Source organism: Galeopterus variegatus, unplaced genomic scaffold (genome assembly GCF_000696425.1).
Source record: "Galeopterus variegatus unplaced genomic scaffold, G_variegatus-3.0.2 Scaffold2312, whole genome shotgun sequence".
NCBI classification, from domain to species: domain Eukaryota; kingdom Metazoa; phylum Chordata; class Mammalia; order Dermoptera; family Cynocephalidae; genus Galeopterus; species Galeopterus variegatus.
Window position 1 is genome coordinate 285,989 of NW_007728423.1, and position 20,965 is coordinate 306,953.

General features: G+C 38.3%; 1 protein-coding gene across 1 annotated transcript in view; it reads left to right on the forward strand.

The window, feature by feature from the left end:
• LOC103597434 (A disintegrin and metalloproteinase with thrombospondin motifs 18) overlaps window positions 1-20,728 on the forward strand; it is a 78,274-nt gene extending 57,546 nt beyond the window's left edge. Inside the window, exons 3-9 of the mRNA XM_008581270.1 lie at window positions 5,731-6,013; window positions 9,027-9,220; window positions 9,475-9,558; window positions 11,130-11,289; window positions 15,208-15,313; window positions 18,398-18,535; window positions 20,542-20,728. Of these exons, the coding sequence (XP_008579492.1) occupies window positions 5,731-6,013; window positions 9,027-9,220; window positions 9,475-9,558; window positions 11,130-11,289; window positions 15,208-15,313; window positions 18,398-18,535; window positions 20,542-20,728 (1,152 nt within the window). The remainder of the gene's footprint in view (window positions 1-5,730; window positions 6,014-9,026; window positions 9,221-9,474; window positions 9,559-11,129; window positions 11,290-15,207; window positions 15,314-18,397; window positions 18,536-20,541) is intronic.
• Window positions 20,729-20,965: the final 237 nt, after the last annotated feature.

The window sequence follows — 20,965 nt, forward strand, 5'->3', positions numbered from 1 at the left end:
GTCACCTGGGTAAATCAGCTTTGTTTTGTGATGCAGGTGAATGAACCATGGGCTGAGAGCTCAGTGAGCATCTTTGGAATGGCCTTGGAGTGCTCAAGTGTTTGCTTGGCGTGGGGGTGTCCCATCTAAACAGATAACTTGAGAGTTCTAGTCCAAGACCGTGGTCCATGCTGCCATATGCTCCAGAAAGTCCACTTTGCTTGGTTTCTTTAAGGCTGGTCAAAAGCATCCCTTTCTCTGTGATGCTAGCCCAACCAAAAAGAGACATGCAGAAGGATAAGAAATTGGGTCTTCAGAATGGACTAAGGCTGAATTTAAACATTTGAACCCATGAACGTTATAGATGTGAAGTTAATGATCCCCAGACAGGATATATAAGGCATGTAAGAGATCAGCCTAGCAATTTCCTTTCCACCCGTCACCTGTCTTTCCCATCGCCACCAAACAACCCTCGGTGTTGCTCCCGTGCCTCGCTCAGCCAGTGAGCGGGAACTGGTCTGTATGTGGGATCCGAACCCTCGGGCGGGAGCCCCGCCACACTTCCCAAGCGGCGCACTATCCAGTGCGCCACCGGGCCGGCCCTTTTTTTCCAAATTTTTAAAAACTTTATTAAAAATATTTTAACATTTACTTGTATATACTTGTGGGGTACAGTGTGTTGCTTCAATACATGCATATACTGCCCAATGATTCACTTAGGGTAGATGGCATAAGCATAGTTTTGTACACATTAGTCCACCACAAATATTTTTGATCTATGGTTGGCTGAATCCACAGATGCAGAACACATGGATATAGAGAACTGACTGTATATATCTTTTCCAGTATTTTTCCAGTCAGCCTGCTGGGGGCTACTTTGTTGTGTTTGTCAATTAATCTTTCCTAAAAATAAAAATAGAAGAATAATACTGCTCATAGGGCTTTTATTATTATTTTTATTTCAAAATACTTCTTCTAGATTCACTTATATTTGAAGGTCTGGTTCAATTGCAGCAAACATCATTAGTCCATTAAGTCTTTTACTTTTTGAATATTTAATAGGTATAAGTGCTGGGATACATGTCGTTAAAACATGGCCCCTGCCTTCAGGGAGCTTATAGGATCCTAATTTGTATTGATCTTTAAGGCAGTTCACATTGTATTTTCTTAAATGAATTGTGCAATCATACCACCACCGAAGTTGTCAAATATTTCTGGAATCTGTAGTCTCCCTTTTTCTGTTAAATCTAAAGCCTTTAATGAAATTGAAACATGACCTAAAGGGAGGATCTTTTAAAGAAAAATTGGGGGACATTTCATGAAATGTGATTTATACCTGATGTGAGCCTTTTGAGAATTATTGTGGCCATTGAAATTTAAAATAGGAAACAACTTCTATTAAATAAAGCTTACGTTTATCTCCCCTTTTAAAGTATAAAACGGTAAAATATTGGAATAGATTATTGATTCTTGGCCATTATCCATTTAAAGTTTAGCAGCTAAGTCATGTGCTGGAGTTTCTATATCTTTAAAACTGGAAAAGATGGAACAGTTTGAGTGTGGGAAGGATCATGTGAGCCGGCCCTTAAGCACAGAGTCCAGGAGGGGGCGCAACTCAGTTCTTCACCTCTGGCTCCCTTTATCTACTGAGGAAAAGGGGTGCCCAGGGTGGAGATATGGGGCAGCTCTTTCACCATCATCACCTTATGGCTCCCACATCTCAGTGGACTTGGGGTCTTTCCTTCCTTCTCCTCTAGGAGAAGCTTCAGGGTGTCCTCCCACTTCATCCCCTTCTTAGCAGGCCACTGGGTGCTTTCTTTCCACTCTCACGAGCTCTCTCCCTCTTAGTTCTGAGATGTCAGTCTCTTACTTCCATCTAGGCTTCTCCTGAGTGAACCAGAAAGGGACTTCTAGTCTCAATGAAAATGCCTGTTTTCAGAAACATGTTCCACGATCTCCCACTCTAAAATTAGTTCCTTCATTTTCTCACCCCTTCTGTTATTTCCTCTCACAGAACCTACTCTTTTTCCTCATACTTTATAGAAAGGAATATTTCATTCCCATTTGTGATACTTACTTGTTAATCCTTGCTTTCCCCATCTAATTGGAAGCTACATCTCTCACAGAACCTACTCTTTTTCCTCATACTTTATAGAAAGGAATATTTCATTCCCATTTGGGATACTTACTTGTTAATCCTTGCTTTCCCCATCTAATTGGAAGCTACACGAGATCTATCTTGTTTACTAATATTTAGCCAGAGTATCGCATGTGTTCAGTAACTCAGAATGCTTCAGACACTCTACAAATAAACAGGTGGCTCCTTTTAGATACACTGGGTTTTTATTTTTAAGCTATAAAATGTTTTTATTTGGTTAGATTCCAATGTTTCCCATCAAGCTAAACCAAAAACAATTTTTTTCTCCCTTATATCTAACACCGTAAAATTCTTGTTTTGTTATGAAGAATTATTCTACATTTTTGTCCTTGTCACTCTAAGCTGAAAGGTGGAAGGCTGTGTGATCCCACTGTGTTTGTCTCACTATAGGATGACCTTTATATATTTTTTTCTGTTACTTTCTCAATATAGAAGTTTTCAGTATGACTTTGAGTTGCCTACAGTTTTAAAGAAACAGGGAAAAAACAGAAAGCTTCCAAACTGGTTAGTCCAGTTAAAGCACTTAAGTGGCTTAAGCCTTTGATACTAGTTAAACCAGGCAAGGAAGTTAGTAAGACTGGAAGGCTTTCAAGGATAATTTACTCTTTTTTTTTTCTTTCACTCCATCTATGGGGGACTGTAAATGATGACATTTTTCTGTATGTGGCTTGGAAGAGGGGAGGGCATGGCCTGGATGAGAGCCCCCCCACCACCTGCTTGGGGATTGGGGGACTGAATTGTGAGGTTTAAAGAAGATATTACATGGACTGCTCTGGCTTCCATATAGAATGAGCTCATGTGTTTTATGATTTTGAACTTGTCACTTCCCAGCTCTGGCTTCCTCCTCTGTAAAGTGAGGAGGATGTTGGCATGCCCTCGGCACCCCTCCACTCTGATAAATGTCTGTAGTCTAAGAAACAAATATTTATTGGTGGATTATATGCGACCTGTGCCAGAGATTCCTACCTGCTGCATAGAGTCTGCATTAAAATTTTATGTCAAGAGTAATGGGGAGAGAGTTTTGTTTGTCACCTTCACCAAAGAGAGGCATAAAGCCAATAGACAGTGGCCTGAGATTATTTGGAAGTGGGAGAGGGTAGTTTTTGACAGGGGCATGAGTACAGCTTCTTTGGGGAGATGGTGTATAACCTGGGACATCCATGATGAGCAAAGCAAGCCATGGGAGGAAGAAGATCGCAGGGGAAGGAGGTGTGAGCAAACGCCATTTAGTGTGACAGAACTTAGTAGGCTCAAAAAGTGACAGCAGCATCCTGTTTAGAATGGTGTGGAGGAGAGAGCACAGACAAAGCTGGTGGGGTCTGCAGGGAGCAGATTATGCAGGGATTGTGGGCCAGGAAGAGATTGATACCAAAGTGCATGGAGCAGGTTGATTTGTGGAAGGCAAGGACTCTGGCTGATGTGGGGAGCCATGCTGGTGAGGACAGATGGGATTGGGAGACGAGACAGAAAGTGTCCGAATGAGAGATGAAAGCCTCCTCCAGCACGACCTGCTCTAGATGTGGAAGGTGGGCTCCTCTGAGGGACATCCTGGAGATATGGGGACAGGATTTCTGGGATTGTGGGATTTTACTTTTAAAATTTTTTTATCTTGCCTTTGATTCTCTTCTCCCATTATCTCCGTGAGGACATGAATGAATTCACTTATTGTGTGCCTTTTTTGTTTATGCCAATGCCTAGAGCAGGACCAGGTCCTTGGTGCTCAGCATGCACTTGGTGGATGAAGGAAAGCATCGGTCTTTGTGTCCATGCTCTATATATCATGTCAGTACTCCAGCCCATGAGATGGTCTTGAAGAAGGCAGCAGATGTTCAAAGTGGCAGGAAAGTCAGGACCAAACCACACATTCTGGGGTTTCCTTTAAGAATGAGAAACTGAACCCTAACATAGGGCCAATGTATGCCCCAAGGACAATCCATCCAATGCCACTTGTTTGCCCCCCGTGCCCCACTGATTGGGTTAGGTGCCAGTTCCTCTGTATCTCATGGTAGCCTGCTCTTGCCCCAACACCCCACTTAGGATTTTGCACCTCACTTGAGGGTTTATGTGCCTGTGTCTTCCCAGTAAACTAACTGCATGCTTCGTGTGTCTCCTGCACAGTGGTGTGCCTGGCATGGGCACCTGAGTGTCTGACACCTTGCTGGTGCTCAATGAATATTTGTTCATTGAATCACTCCTCATCACCAGTCTTCCAAGTTGCTGAAATCTAGAGAATGTAAAGCACTTCTCCAATGGTTATTTTATTTCCCCTTGTTAGGTGGTCAGGGCAGGAATTCCCCCCATTTTGCACATGTAGAAGGTAAAGCCTAGAGTACTGGCTCTCAAGTTTGTTTGTGCATTGTGATAGTCACCTGGGCAGTTTAAAAAAAGTCACATGGACATGTGACATGATGCATTAGTCACATGGGCAGAATTTTTCATTTTAATGCTATGGGATTCTGCCTGAGAGAGAGAGAGAAAGAGAGAGAGAAAGAGTGTGTGTGTGTGTGCGTGCGTGCACGTGTGTGTGTGTGTGTGTGTGTGTGTGTGTAAGAACCCCAGGTGATCCTAATGTTCAGCAAAGTTTCAGAATTCCTGGCTTCTCTCACCGTGTGTGTGTGTGTGTGTGTGTGTGTGTGTGTGTGTAAGAACCCCAGGTGATCCTAATGTCCAGCAAAGTTTCAGAATTCCTGGCTTCTCTCAGTGCTTCTCAAACTTTAATGGGCATACAAATCCCTGGGGATCTTTATAAAATGCAGATTCTAATTCAGTAGGTTAGGGGGGAGACCCAAGATTGTGCATTTGTAAAAAGCTCCTGGTTGACGCCAAAGCTGCTGTCCACACTTTTGTAGCAGAGCCTGCATGTCAGGGAGCTCTGATATCCCGAGAAGAGTGGGTAGAGCACATGCTGAAAGACAGGCTAGAGCATGTCACAGCTGCAGCATCAGATACAAAGAGACACGTACTGTGCCATGAACTTGGATACCAAGACTGGGATCGGGTGGGCTTGCCTAAGTCCCCTCCTTCTTCTTGATTTAGCAGATATGCCTCTTTATGATAGTGCAGCTCATCTGATTCCTGAGACCCCCACTTAGAGATCATCACTCCTTCCTCTGCCATCCTCACGCCTCCTTTTATGTATTACTTATGAAATCAAGATGGAATACCTTTGTTTTTACCACCTACACCAAGAACTCCTGAGGGAGGGAGGCTGTTTTTGTATTCATCCCTCTGTCCAGTGTCTGCCAGGTCATAAATCCACAGGCACCCAGGATGTCACCCGGCTCAGCCCTTCAGGCACAGACATCAAGATTGGCAGCCCAGCAGTTAGAAGCACTGCCTCCAGAGGCGGAGAACTCTGAGTGCCAAGACTAGCTTTCCTACTTGCTGTCTTGGCCTTGGTTTTCTCCTCTGTAGCATGGGGGTGTTCATAATCGCATCTTGTAATGGAGCAGATAAAAATGAGGTGATACATGTCCAGCACTTAGCACAGTGCCTGCATGCGGGAAGTTGTCAAGAAACAATTGCTAAAAAATCAACCCATGCAAAAGGGATGCGTGGAATTACGAACATTTTCTTTGTGCTTGGCCTTTTAGTCAGGTCTCATAAGGACACGAAAAAATGAATTCCTCATCTCGCCATTACCTCAGCTGCTGGCCCAGGAACACAACTACAGTTTCCCTGGGGGCCACCATCCTCACGTACTGTACAAAAGGACAGCAGAGGAGAAAGTCCAGCGGTACCGTGGCTACCCCGGCTCCAGCCGGAACGCTCCTGGTCACTCCCCACGTCTCACTTTCCATGCATCTCAGAGCCAAGAGAGAGAGTATCACCATCGAAGGTTGCAAAAGCAGCATTTTTGTGGACGACGCAAGAAATGTATGTAAGGAAACTTTCTTGTTCTGTTCTCTGTGGGCCTCCACGGGTTTTCTTGAGTACCGTTGGGTGTGCGGACTTTGCAGGTTAAAATGGGGCTACGCTGAGCACCGCCTGCAATTTATCTTGGAAAAAGACCAGTGATCATCTCTGTCAGGCAAAAGCTGGGTGATGCATTCTTCTAGGTTAACCAGGAAAGAGTGAGATATGTTTTCTTGTTGCTCTTTTCATGTCTGCTGCATTTAAGCCGCAGGTCCCAATCTTATCTTGGTTTCTGTCCTCTTGGGAAAAGTACCTACAGTTCAAATGCCTAGGAGTGGTTGGGTGTCCTTTTGGTAACATGAAGAAAAGACTCCCCAAGAAACAAGAATATTGGCACGTGAGGGGAGGTGGCAGTGAAACACAGAGATCCTTGGACAGGGTTTGTGACCCAGGAACAAACTTCTGTGTTTTCTAGACCAGCAATGTCCAATAAAAAAAAAATGCAAGCCCCAAATATAATCTTAAATTTTCTAATAGCCACATTTAAAAAAGGTTAAAAAAATTAAATTAATTTTAATTTAATTTAACATTTTATTTAACCCAATATATACAAGATATTATTATCTCAATATGTAATCAATATAACAAATTATTAATGTGGGATTTTACATTCTTTTTTTCATATTAAGTTTTGGAAATCCAGTATTTATTTTATACTTAACAGCACAATTTCAATTCAGATGATAAATTTTCATCAGAAATACTTTGTATTTAAATTTTATAAAATTTAAGTTTGAAAAAAGTAGATTTACATACTCAAGTTGTTCCAAACCTACTTAAAAGTTTTTCAATAACTAAATCAAGTGTTGCTATTTTAATTTAAATTAAATTAAATTAAAAATTTAATTTCTCCATTGCATCAGCCACATCTCAATGGCTCAGTAACCACAAATAGCAAGTGGGCACCGAGTTGGACAGCAGAGCCAGATGCGGGTTCTCTTGGAGAAGAGAAACTGGCATCACTGAGATATTAATCAGGAGCAGTAACGAAAGACAGTGTTTCTCCTTTTTTAATTGGTTTTGGGTTTTTTGGTGTTTTTGAAATATTCTCATTAAGGAACATTCACTTAGCATGTATCTATAATAACAGCAGTACAGTGGTCCCCCCTTATACTCGGGATATGTCCCAAGACCCCCAGTGCATGCCTGACACTGCAGATAATACCCAACCCTGTATGTACTATGTGTTTTCCTATACATACATACCTCTGATAAAATTTAATTTGTAAATTATGCACAGTAAGAGATTAACAACAATAACTAAAAATGAAATAGAACAATTATAACAATATATTGCAATAAAATTTATGTGAGTGTGGCTTCTCTCTCTCTTTCTTAAAATATCTTATTGTTCTGTACTCAGCTATTTTCAGACCATGGTTGACTGATGAAAACAAAACTGCAAATAAGGGGGGACTATGGTATTAATAATAGTCATGAGATTTATAGTGCTGAGGATACATATAGTGGTGATGATATCAAAGTGGATCTTTAGAGCAGCCTTATGAATAGGTATCATACTCTGCATGGATGAGAAAACCGAGACTCAGGGTCAAAGGGCTGGTAAGTGGCCAACCCGAGTTTTTAAAATCTAACTCTACGTGATCTTTTAATTTCACTCTGTGGAGAGCTGACTTCACTTAGTAACTTATGAATAGGTATCATACTCTGCATGGATGAGAAAACCGAGACTCAGGGTCAAAGGGCTGATAAGTGGCCAACCCGAGTTTTTAAAATCTAACTCTACGTGATCTTTTAATTTCACTCTGTGGAGAGCTGACTTCACTTAGTAAGGCTCTACCTGTTGTTGTAGGATTAAAATATTTTTATGCTAGTTAGTATATAGTTACTGTCCTGAGCCTTCCAAATGTCCTTTTCCTTCCTAGGAGTCCTTGGATTTGTCACTATCCATTAGCTAAAGGTCATGTCTTGCCTCCCGGGTGCTTTCAGGTCTCTGCTCAAAGGCTGTGGACAGTATTCATTTTGATAAGTTGGTGCCCACACCTTACCAGTTTAGAAAAGTGTTTGATACAGTTTTTAGTATGACCCCTGACTATGCTGTTTCCACAATAATTAAGTCAAAATCAGGTCAAAGAGCCCTTACTGACCACTTACATTGATGGGACAAGAGTATAAGGCATGGGCAGTGTTTTATAAGAGTTACATTTTATTTAGAAAATAATGTATAAAGTGTTGTCATGAGGGCTGGCCCGTGGCTCACTCGGGAGAGGGCGGTGCTGATAACACCAAGGCCACGGGTTCAGATCCCATATAGGGATGGCCGGTTTGCTCACTGGGTGAGCGTGGTGTTGACAACACCAAGTCAAGGGTTAAGATCCCCTTACCGGTCATCTTTAAAAAAAATAAAAATAAAAATAAAGTGTTATCATGAATTCAGATCCAAAGGATAATGTCTGTTTCTACAGTTTTTGAGTAATAAGATGAGCATTTTTTTTCCTTTTAAAAGACTCCTCCCACAAAGTTGACTTTTGTTGACTTGCTCTACCAACTAGAATTGTAGCTTGTTTTCTTTTGCTCTTTAGAGCATTTTTGAGTTACTGAATCCACCCATCCACCCACCCATTCATCCATCCACCCACTTATCTACACATCCATCCACTCATCCATGTAGTTATCCACTCATTCACTCATCTTCCCATCCAGCCATCCATTCATCCATCCATTTATCTACCCACCTGTCCATCCATCCACCCACCCACCCATCTATCCATCCACCCATTGACCCACCCACCCACCCATCCATGCATCCAAACATCTCTTGAGTGGATCTTTCTTGACCACATAATAGGTACAAAGTGTGGGAGCGGGCACTGACAGCATTACTTGTTAGTGGATTAGTGAAGTGTCGGTTACATAGTTTTTCTCCTCCTCTTGTTTAGATTACTCTCTCAGTCTATCTCACCCAGATAATCTGTACTGATATCCCTTCCAAATGCTCTTATGTTCATCGTAGATGCCCCCAAGCCTCCCACAGAGGACACCTATCTAAGGTTTGATGAATATGGGAGCTCAGGGAGACCCAGAAGATCAGCTGGAAAGTCACAAAAGGGCCTAAACGTGGAAACCCTTGTGGTAGCAGACAAGAAAATGGTGGAAAAGCACGGCAAGGCAAATGTCACCACGTACATTCTCACAGTAATGAACATGGTAAGGGAGGTTGTCATGAGCCCTCTGGCTCTCCAAAGGAGCTGGAAATCATAGGATCCCCTTGCATGGATTGCATAGCAAATATAGCCACATGGTTTTACTGAAAACAGAAAGTTGAGTTTTGAGGAAGTTGTCTTCATGTGTACATGTTTGTGGTAAAATTGAAACCTACAGACTTGTAAATATGTCTGATTGGTTTCCCCCATACAGTTTTGAAAATTTTGGATTTTGTTTGATTTCCATTGTTTCAACAGGTTTCCAGCCTATTTAAAGATGGGACTATTGGAAGTGACATAAACATTGTTGTGGTGAGCCTCATTCTCCTGGAACAAGAACCAGTAAGTGGCAAACTTCATTTATTTCTTTATTTATTCTGCCATTCAGGATATATTTATTGAATACCAACTCTGTGCCAATTCATGTGCGAGTCGTTGGAAATTCAAATTTGAAAATATGCTGACTCTATCCTCAAGGAATGTGCAATGTAGTAAGGCTGTGTAATAAAATAATTAAAACACCACAAAATAATTGTTATATATAAATATACTTTATAGATAATACATATGCATATGTAAACACAAACAATGGCACATAAAATATTGTTAAATATACATATACGATATAAATAAAAATATAGATATTATATAAAGAAAATACTAATATTATGTAGGCTTCACAAGGAAGGTGAATTAATCACACATTTAAAGATTAGTTGGATTTTGCAAGTTGGATATGCCGGGTAATTGCAGGTAGATGCAAAAATATTTCAAAAATATACTGAAAATTAGTTATCAGAAAATTCTTGTAGTAAATCTGCTGTTTCTCCAGCACCATCTTAGGTGCTACAGAGAATAAACAAGGGATATTTAACTGCCTTCAAATTGATTACAGTCGGGTGTAGGACACAAACATGGGCAAATTATAAAACTAGAACATATAATAAAGTGTTAAATTGCATGGTACTTACTGCTTTGTAGTGTTTTGATGTTTAAACTGTATTTTTCTGAGATAGAGATTACCAATAAAACAGACTACTTTTTAAGTCCCCTGAGGCTTTTCCTCTTCATTTGTAACCCCAATAAAGAATGTAACAAGCAGGGAGTCAGAGACAAGAAAAAATTGATCTAATTGCCCAGGTGTGTAGGGCTACAGAGGCTAACAACTTGTAAAACTGTTCTTGGAATTTTAGAAAGATAGAAAAGGGTGTGTGTTGGTTGGAAGACACTTTTGTCTTTAGCCTACCACTTAGACATTGCCCAAGGACATTGAAGGCAGCGGCATCCTAATTCACTGATAATTAAAGATCGTGTCTAAGAACCCTCAACTTGACCCGAAGTCAATAGTTTTGACTAAGCAAACATTTTGATAAATCATTCTTTTAAGGGTACATCCTGTCTTACCCATTAGAGTCTTATAACTATGTGTTTATTCATTCAGTGAATTTTCATTTTATCGATGGATTGACCAATTGTAACCTATGATGTGCCAAACCCTCTGCAAGAAGTTTTGACATTGAGTTAAATAAGCTATGGTCATGTGCTCTATTGAAGAAGCCATTGAACTTTATCACATTAATTTATTATTATGTTCTAAAAGTTATAACAGTTTTATGAAGTTAGTACCAGGTAAGATGAACAAAGGTGTTCCTAATTGATACACAGTTATTTGTTGTAAAAATATAATTGATTATAAACTACACTACTGAAACTTTATAGTTTCTATAAATATTGTGAGCATTTAACCTACAATAGATTTTTTTCCTGTCTCCTACCTTAGCTCAAGTTTTTTCCTCTACTGACCTTTTCCCCTAGAAACATGATGTTTCTGTGTTTGCCTGTACAAATGGAACGATTCCATGTTCTCATCTCTGTGACAAATTCACACTCTGATTTGCATGGGTTTCCCATAGGGTGGATTATTGATCAACCATCATGCAGACCAGTCTCTGAATAGTTTTTGTCAGTGGCAGTCTGCCCTCATTGGGAAGCATGGCAAGAGGCATGACCACGCCATCCTACTCACGGGATTTGATATTTGTTCCTGGAAGAATGAACCGTGTGACACTCTAGGTATGGTATGAATAGATTCATGCACAACTGATAGCTGAAAACAGAATATGGAAACTTTTTATTGAATGGGTGAACCATATGATCCTCAATAAAAAGACCTAGTATTTAAATTGTGGAGCATCCTCATTGTACCACTGGTGAATATTGTTCTATTTAACTGAACTCAGTGTGGAATGGAGAGCTCATGTACTTTATTCCTTTGGTATTTTTCTTTATTGACCCTGTTGATGATCACCGGGTCATGAGATATAACGTTGTTTAAATAGAAAAGTTGTAGGTTATTCCATAAGCATCATAACCACAGATCCAAGTAGCTGAAGAGACTTTGACTGGTCTCCATGTCCCGGGTCATGAGATATAACGTTGTTTAAATAGAAAAGTTGTAGGTTATTCCATAAGCATCATGACCACAGATCCAAGTAGCTGAAGAGACTTTGACTGGTCTCCATGTGCAGCAGCGGGGACAAGCAGATCACATGGCGAGAGGAAGCAAGAGAGAGAGAGAGGGGAGGGGCCTGGGTCTTTTACACAAACAGCTCTCGGGGGAACTAATAGAGCGAGAACTCACTCATCTATCCCCCCAACTAGGGAGAGCATTAATCCATTCATGAGGGTTCTGCCTCCATGACCCAAACTCCCACACTGGAGATCAGATTTCCATGAATTCTAGGAGGACAATACATCCAAACTCCATCACCATGGTACTTAACTGTGCCTAGGCAGAAAGTTATTTGACATTGGAGGACTCAATTCTTCCCTATTTGTACAAGGCAGTAAAAGTAAGAACTGTACGAGGTACTTCAAAAAGTTTGTGGAAAATGGGATTAAAAGGTAGTATAAATCTTCCCATGAACTTTTTGAAGCCCCTTCATGTCTTTTACATCTATCCTACATTTTCTGCTGTATTCCATTGCACATAGTAGGAATGCAACACTTCTCATGGTCAATTGATGATCATCTGGATTGGGGATCAATAAACTTTCTCTGTAAAGGGCCAGGTAGTAACATGTTAGGCTTTGCAGGCTGTGGGTCTCTGTTAAAACTACTCAGTTCAGCTGTATTAGTGCAGAAGCAGCCATAGACAAAACATAAACAAAAGAACAGGGCTATGTTCCCATAAAACTTCATTTACAAAAACAGAAAATAGGAGCCATAGTTTACTGACACAACTGATGATCCAGACTAGTAGTAAAATTTGGGGGAGCTTAGAAAAGTTTATGGGATTTATCTCAATCATTTTCTCTTTTTGGTAGGATGTACAAGGGGCAGTTATTTCTTTTTCTTTTTTTTTTAATAATTGAAACATAATTGATTGTACGTATCTGTGGGGCCCAGCATTGAATATCAACACCAGTGTGCAATATGTGATGTTCAAATCAGGATAATTAGTATATTTGTCATTATACAATGTATAGATTTTCATGACCCTTTGCCAATTCCTCCCTTTCCCCTTTCCCATCTCTGGCAACATCAGTTCTGTTCTCTTAAAAAGTTCAATGTATTACTGTATTTATTTGTTTGTTTGTTTTATTAGCTACCACATATATGTGAGGATGTGGTATTTCTCTTTCTGTGCCTGGCTTATTTCATTTAACATAATTTTCTTTAAGTTCATCCATGTTGCAATGGCAGTATTTCATTCTTTTTTATGGCAGAATAGTATTCCATTGTATAAATACAGCACATTTTTCTTAACTATGCATCTCATGATGGGCATTTAGGTTGGTTCCAACTCTTGGCTATTGTAAATAGAGCTGCAGTAAGCATGAGAGTACTGGTGTCCCCTTGACATGATGATTTCCATTCCTTTGGGTGTAGACCCAGCAGTGGAACAGCTGGGTCATATGGTAGATCTATTGTAATCTTCTGAGGAACCTCCACACCGTTTTCCATAATACACCATTTTACAATCCCACCAACAGTATAGGAGGGTTTCCCCTTCTCAGCACCCTTGCCAGCATTTATTATTCTGTCTTTTTTATAATAGCCAGTGTAACTGAAGAGAGATATCTTAGTGTGATTTTGATTTATATTTCCCTGATGCTGAGTGATGTTAAACATTTTTTCATGTGTCTGTTGGCCATTTGTATATCTTCCTTTGAGAAATGCCTATTCAGCTCCTTTGCCCATTTTTAATCAGATTCCTTGTGTTTTTACTGTTAAGTTGTTTGAGTTCCCTGTACATTCTGGATATTAATCCTTTGTCAAATGCGTATTCTGCAAATATTTTCTCCCACTCTTTTGGTTGTCTTTTAGCTTTGTTAATTGTTTCTTTTGCTGTGCAGAAGCTTTTTAGTTTGATATAATCCCATTTGTTTATTTTTCCTTTTGTTGCCTGTGCTTTGGGGGTTGTATTCAGAAAGTCTTTGTCCAGTCCTATTTCCTGAAGTGTTCCCCCTATGTTTTCATTTAGGAGTTTTATAGTTTCAGGATGTATATTTAATTCTTTAATCTATTTTGAGTTCATTTTGGTATATGGCAAGAGGTTACCTGCATCATTTTTTTCCTCAAAGTACTTTCTAATCTCTTATGACATATTAGAGATAAAGGTAGAGTGAACTTTAGAAAAATTTTTATTTTGTGTTTGAAATTTCCCTGTATGTCTATATTATGTCCTATAAAATAAGTTTATTTTAATAATTTGCCATTAATCACAGTCTTCAAGAAACATAACCATTTTGGGAGTTGTCCCATAGAAAGAGTTTTTTATAATGGTAGATGGTACATTCATTCATGTTCTGAGTTTGGAATGTGCAATGTGACATTTGTGAACCCAATGCATTGTTGATGTTTTGAAGAGAGATTCTGAGAAGGAAGCAGTTTTATCAGTCAATCAGAGACCCAAATGTAAGGAAAGCCTTGGGAAAACAAATACAACACCAGGAATCTCATAAACTGTTCTATAGGTTACTTACTTTAAGCAGCATATTCTAATGCAAAGAGCATGGGCTTGGATTTCACATACGTCCGTGCTTGATTCGTGAGTCTACAACTGATGACCATGAGATCTTGAGCAAGGTAATTCAACATTCTGAGCCTCAGTTTCCTAATCTATAATTATATACATAAACATAGACATACACTAGATGTATAGTACAGTGTGTGGTATTTGGCTACCATTTATTTAGAGATGATGCTGATGGCGGTGATGATGATGGTGCCACCTATGGTCTGTGCCTTTATGTTAGATTTCACAGATGATCTTACTTACATCTTGGCAGTGAGGTTTATGCGATCAGTTCACAAGCATATATTTAATACTAAATGTGTACAGAGCCTTGTTCTACTGTTTATTAGGACTCAAATCTGGGACGAAAAACATTCACACACTGTAATGTAGAATAATTTTATAACTATTCTTAGAAGGAGGTAGCTTTTGGGAAAAGGAGCACTTATCACATTATAGTGAACAGGAGAAAAATGAATGTAACCTGCCCACATTGCTTAGGCATTTTCATATTCTCTGCTGTAGAAAAAGACCAGGATGTGTGTTTTCCTTTGGAAAATGTACCCTGCCCTTTGATGCTAATGCCACTATTAAGTGAACGTTTTGCATTGGTTTAGCTATCATTTTATCAGTTGCTCTAACCCAAGTAATAAACTTAGACAAGACATAAATTTTCTGTGACTAACTATTCCACATGTAAAATGGGTATTAAAATACTTACACTGACCTCATAGGGTTGTTAGGAGGGTCAATTGATGAAAATACCTAAATGCAAGAAAATGTGAAATGCTGCTTTTATATTTTCATTACATAGAGCAGAGAAATGTACACCATTAATATTTTCCTGAAAAAAATCACATGCATTAATCCATTAAACTAAAATGGTGTAGAACATTTTGAGGACAGAAGAAATGATCATGTTTCTGTGTGTGCCCCCTTTGGATTCACGTTTGAAATTGCTCTTTCAATAGGGTTTGCCCCCATCAGCGGAATGTGCAGTAAGTACCGAAGTTGTACAATCAATGAGGACACGGGACTTGGCCTGGCCTTCACCATTGCTCATGAGTCAGGGCACAAGTAAGTGGCTCCTTGATTCACCACTTTATGTGAAAATTGGTGAGGCGATTCATTGGTGTTCCTGTAATGATTATTATTGATCGGATAAATAGTTCCTGACTGTTTGAAGGGCTTAATAAAGGCTGGTTATAGTTGATGACATTCTTCAAATAACAGCATTTAATAGCCACACAGTATTACCTTATGTGCACAAATAGTCCACATGTTACTTAACCAACCCTCTGGTCTTTCAGGCATTTGTTTATTTTCTTTCACGTTATACTGTGGTAAAGATGCTTTTCGCTCTAATTCTTTATACTAAGGAAATAACATGGAGACATGTACATTTCCAGAATGTAATGGCATGCCAATTTAAAAAAAATTTTTTTGATGTACGTATTAGATATTCTTTTAGTTGGTTACATTGTGTGTATTTAATATTCTTTAAGTTGGTGTTAATAAATCTTCCTTTTGTGAGAATAGACTTAGAGATGAGGAATGAGAAACCTAAGAGTGATGAGATAAATTCATTTTATGAAGCATATAATCTGGCATGGAGACAATGCTACAGAGAATTTTCAAACTTTATTTGAACGCTAGCAGCTGCATTGGAAAAAGCATACTGCTTTACAAAATGACATTCACAGACTATAATGTAGTTTAAGATAGACTCTTGAGGGCTGGCTGGAATGATTTTATAACTTCTCTTGGAAGGAGGTAGCTTTGGGGAAAAGGAGCATTTATCACATTACAGTGAACAGGAGATAAATGAATTTAACCTGCCCATACTGGCCATTTATTCCAAAGGGCAGTGCCCTTTGGATATACAAATTTAGGAATGTTTGTGTGTGTGTATATATATGTGTGTACATGCATATGTGTATATTTTATTCAACAAATAACTTTTATACATTTTCAGAGCATCCAATGAATTTCTGCCTTAAAAGCAAATATCATTCATTCAGCAACTATATCAAAACTTATATTTTGATATTTTGAGGCTGGTATCTCTTATGAGTTAGATTTATTATCTTCAGGATATTTGAATCTTGTTACCCAACAGTTTCCCAGGATTTTATATATATACACACACAACCACTTTTTTAGTGAGGTATAAATGAACTGATTTTTTTGTGAACAGTGGTACAAAAATGTCTGTCAAGCACAAGTCTCTTCTGAAGAGAGCAGGAAATAAAATATCTGTTCATGTCAAACATTTGTATAATTTGTTTCACCAGCATGAAATCTGAATTAACAGGTCTCACTTTTCAAGATACTAGCTGTTGAAAATTTTAATCATACTTGTTATGGGTTAAAGTTATACAAAATCAAAATCCAACATTTTAGATAAGAAAAAAACAAAAACATATTCTTCAGGTATGTGGGAGAGAGGAGTCAGAGGTGAAGGAAGAGCTGATATAAAATAAGGCACATCTTCAAGTTCTGGATAACATGGCCTTATAGAGTTAAATTTTGAAACAGAAAACAGACAGTTCCTGAGTTTTAGAGATGACTTGTGACATGTGCTAAGGAAAATACGTATTATTTTCTAAAATATTGTTAAATCAAAGTTAGGAAATTTAAAAATTATAAGTTCAAAATTTAATTCAAATTTGGTTTTCTTATGCTCATAAAACTCCAATAAAGTGCTTATTAAGTACCTTTTTCTATATGAGTAATGGCTTCAGTCTCTCCCATCTGGGATTCTTGCTCTTTTCTCTGGTGGTTTATATTCAATATAGGTTGCCTTCTGTTTTTGACTAGGATATATGTATTTATAAAGAATGTCTCCCAAACAAATCCCCTTAGCTTGCTGGTTAAGTACAAAGAAGAGTCGAATTAGACAAAGCTGAGGATGACAAAATGCTTTTCCTGATTATACGGTGAGGTTAATAAATACCTATTTGTGAATAGTCACCTCTAAATACCTAGGAAATTCACTGATAGGATCACAGTATACAGCAATCCTGCTATCACTTGCCTGACAAATTGGAAGGAATGCTAGAAAAATGGCTAGATTATAGACATGGGTCACAACAAAATCATATCTATGGTTATAACATACTTATTTGGTATAGACTACCATTAAAGGATACTTATATAAATGAAATTATATCAGAATATCATGTTTATTTCCATAGCAATCTTATCTGCTTTATAAAAATATGTTTTCAAAAGGCAAATTTTACTCCTTTAAACAAAGAGATTAAGAACAATCTAATGATTAAATTTATATCTATATCCCTCCATTTTCTCATAGAATTCACTTAGAATAAGTCCTTCACATGCTTTCAATAGACAGATTCAACCATTAATTTTTAAAGATGCTTATATGGGAGTTTGAATATAATCAGTTTGTAATTTCAGCTAATAAATTGATCATCACTGGAGAGTTTTTTTGTGATGTTAGCCTCATGGGTGAACAGTCCATAAGCAACTTATATTCAACTTCTGTCTATTTCTACTCTTCACTCTGAACTTCCTTGCCATAGTTCTGCGATTGGTGTCATCATCACTGGAGAGTTTTTTTGTGATGTTAGCCTCATGGGTGAACAGTCCATAAGCAACTTGTATTCAACTTCTGTCTATTTCTACTCTTCACTCTGAACTTCCTTGCCGTAGTTCTGCGATTGGTGTCAAAAAAAAAAAAAAAAAGAATTTTTCTATTTGAAATAAAATAATTTGACTATCCCATTACTTTAGTTTAGCTTAGAAATCTTAACCAAAATTTTCTAGCCCTTAAAATATATAGCCAGGTACCTTATTCTTTGGTTTTGTGGCCAAGACATAATATAACAAAGCCCTTAGTACTCTTTAAAAATTTCTGCATAAATTTTTATAATAGTTTATAGTAACTAATTTTTGTCCTTCTCTTTCTTACAATTTCAGTAATTCTGTCTGTCTCTTGGGTTTGTTTCCTATCAGTGCATCATTTCTCTTCACCTGGTTATAACTTGGAAAATGGGTTCACAGTAGATTTCTTACAATTTCAGTAATTCTGTCTGTCTCTTGGGTTTGTTTCCTATCAGTGCATCATTTTTCTTCACCTGGTTATAACTTGGAAAATGGGTTCACAGTAGAGTTTTTGTTTTCTTTCTGTTTCAGCTTTGGCATGATTCACGATGGAGAAGGCAATCCCTGCAGGAAGGCTGAAGGAAATATCATGTCACCCACTCTGACCGGAAACAACGGGGTGTTTTCATGGTCTTCATGCAGCCGACAGTATCTCAAGAAATTCCTTAGGTAAGACAGGTTAAAGCTAGGGCTGTTCCCAGGTTTGTAGTGGTGAGAGAGAATAGTGCTCAATAGACAGGAAAACAAATACTCGTGGAAATCTCTTTTGACCTCTCAGTGAACGGAAAGATGGAGGTTGTAGTTGAAGAAACAGATTGAAGGCTTCTACTGTGCTAAATGTTCTCCTCATATGGTCTCATTTGGTTGTTACAGCAATCCTGTTATTATCCTCATTGCAGAGTTGAGGAAATTGAGCCGTAGAGAGGTTACTTGTGTTGCTTAAGGTACTATAGCCGGTAAGTTGCGGACAGGAGACTCACACTTAGGTCTGTTCTGACTCCAAGATCCGTGCTGATAACCAATACTCCTCAGTGATTTCCAGAGGCAGCTAGATATATTGTCTCTTTACTATGACTACTTATTTTAATCTGATCAATTCGCTTGTCCTAAGAGTATTAGAAATGCTCAAATGGTGGGAGTTTTTTTGTTTGTTTGTTTGTTTGTTTGTTTAATGAATGGAGTGTTTTCTTGATTGGCTGTTTTGTTTAAAATGGCCAATAGTTAGCTCTTATGTCCAAAAGACATCCAAGGGGGATGACAGCTACGTGAAATCTTTTGATAACTCAGAACTCCTAGATTGCATTAGTAAAAGTGAGAGTTAGGAAGGTAGGTAACACTATTTGATTCATATTAAACAATGGAACCAAAATTAAGTTATATGTATGCAAATATATGTTTTTAATTTACTTTGGCCTACAAGAACAGTTAGGTTCTAATCCCATCTCCCTTTGACTAGATGTTAGGGAAGTTTCTTTAGGAATTGATATTCTTGAAACTTTTTTTTACCTGTACCACTGCATATTATTTGCAAATGTTTATGGAATTAGCAAGATACTTAGGCAAAGCAGATTAAACGTAAGGATGTCTTACCAAATGATGTCCAAAGGGTAGTACAAAATTGACAAACCTTTTGCTAATAATAAACTTTGCCACATAGATTTTCTTGTTAGTTTTAAATTCAGGATTTGGGTTCTAAAACTATCTCTTCTAACTCATTTGAGAATGTAATCAATAAATATTATAAGTCAAGATCAACTTGATATAGACTGAATTTCCATCATTAATATGCTAAAGTTAAGTGACTTTGGAAATAATAATGGTAACAGCAGCAGTAGCAGCTAACTTTGAATGCTTACTCAGCGGTGTTAAGCATGTTACATTTTCTTGTTTGATTGGTGTAACAACCCTTTTGGGGGCCAACATCATCAATGAGTTGTATAAAAATCATATAACTTGGTTTTGCATGGTTGACTAGGACCCCATCTGTCTGATTCCAAAATTACGCTTAAATAGCCATACTATTTAACCTCTCAGTGATATCATAGTTTAATTGTTTAAGTTAATGGAGATAAGTGCTTTCTAAGAATATCCATGTCATCAAGATTGCCTTTTTTGTTCTCAAAACGTCCCAGTCAAACATACCTCAGGGATATTTTTCTGCCTCATGCTCATTGTACCCTTTCTCTTGATTATTTCAATAACCAATTTATTTTTGTTTGTAAAGCTTATTTGAGGTAAAGTACATCTTTGCCTTCTGCCCTATTATCTGTAAAAAATAAAGGATGATGGAAAACTGCATGAAGACAGGTATTGTCTCTGTCTGGTTTATTTTGTACCTTTGGTGCTTAGCCTAATGCTAAGTAGCACCTAATAAAAATTTGTTGAATATTGTTAAACAAAACTGTTGATGGGAGTTTTCAAATATGTTGATCTTTCCCATCTTTTATCAATTCCCAAGAACTCCCAGCACCGTAAAACCCATCCTGGCTGTGTACATTCCATCCTCTCAGACAGACCTCACTCTTTGGAGTAAACCCATGTTTTAACTTCAGGCATAGACCTGTTTGTCCAACCATGCTGTATTTTTCTTTGCATAAATGCATTCAGAGGTGTCTCGTTTTACATGGAAAGATCACAGGTCAACACAGTAATTAATAGGGGTGTTATCACTACAGCACACCTCAGGCTGGGTGTCTCGTGGACGAGCCCAAAAAAACAGGACAGTATAAATACCCGGACAAGCTGCCAGGACAGATTTACGATGCTGACACACAGTGCAAGTGGCAATTTGGAGCAAAAGCCAAGTTATGCAGCCTTGGTTTTGTGAAGGTATGTTTGCTTGTGATTTCAGACTTACATTAAGATTCTGCAATGTGTCTGTGTACCTAACAGAAGTATAAACATTTGGCTTGCTAAGGCCAAGGGTCAGAGTCTGGGTTATCTCTAAAATGTCAGTTGTTTGGCATGATAATTAAATGGCAATTTTACTGTCAATGAATTATCCAGGCTTATCACCCATAGACTGTGCTGGTTTAAATACCATTTAACTGCATCCTTGGAATAAAATTTCTCTTCCTTAAATGAATACTTTATCCCTAG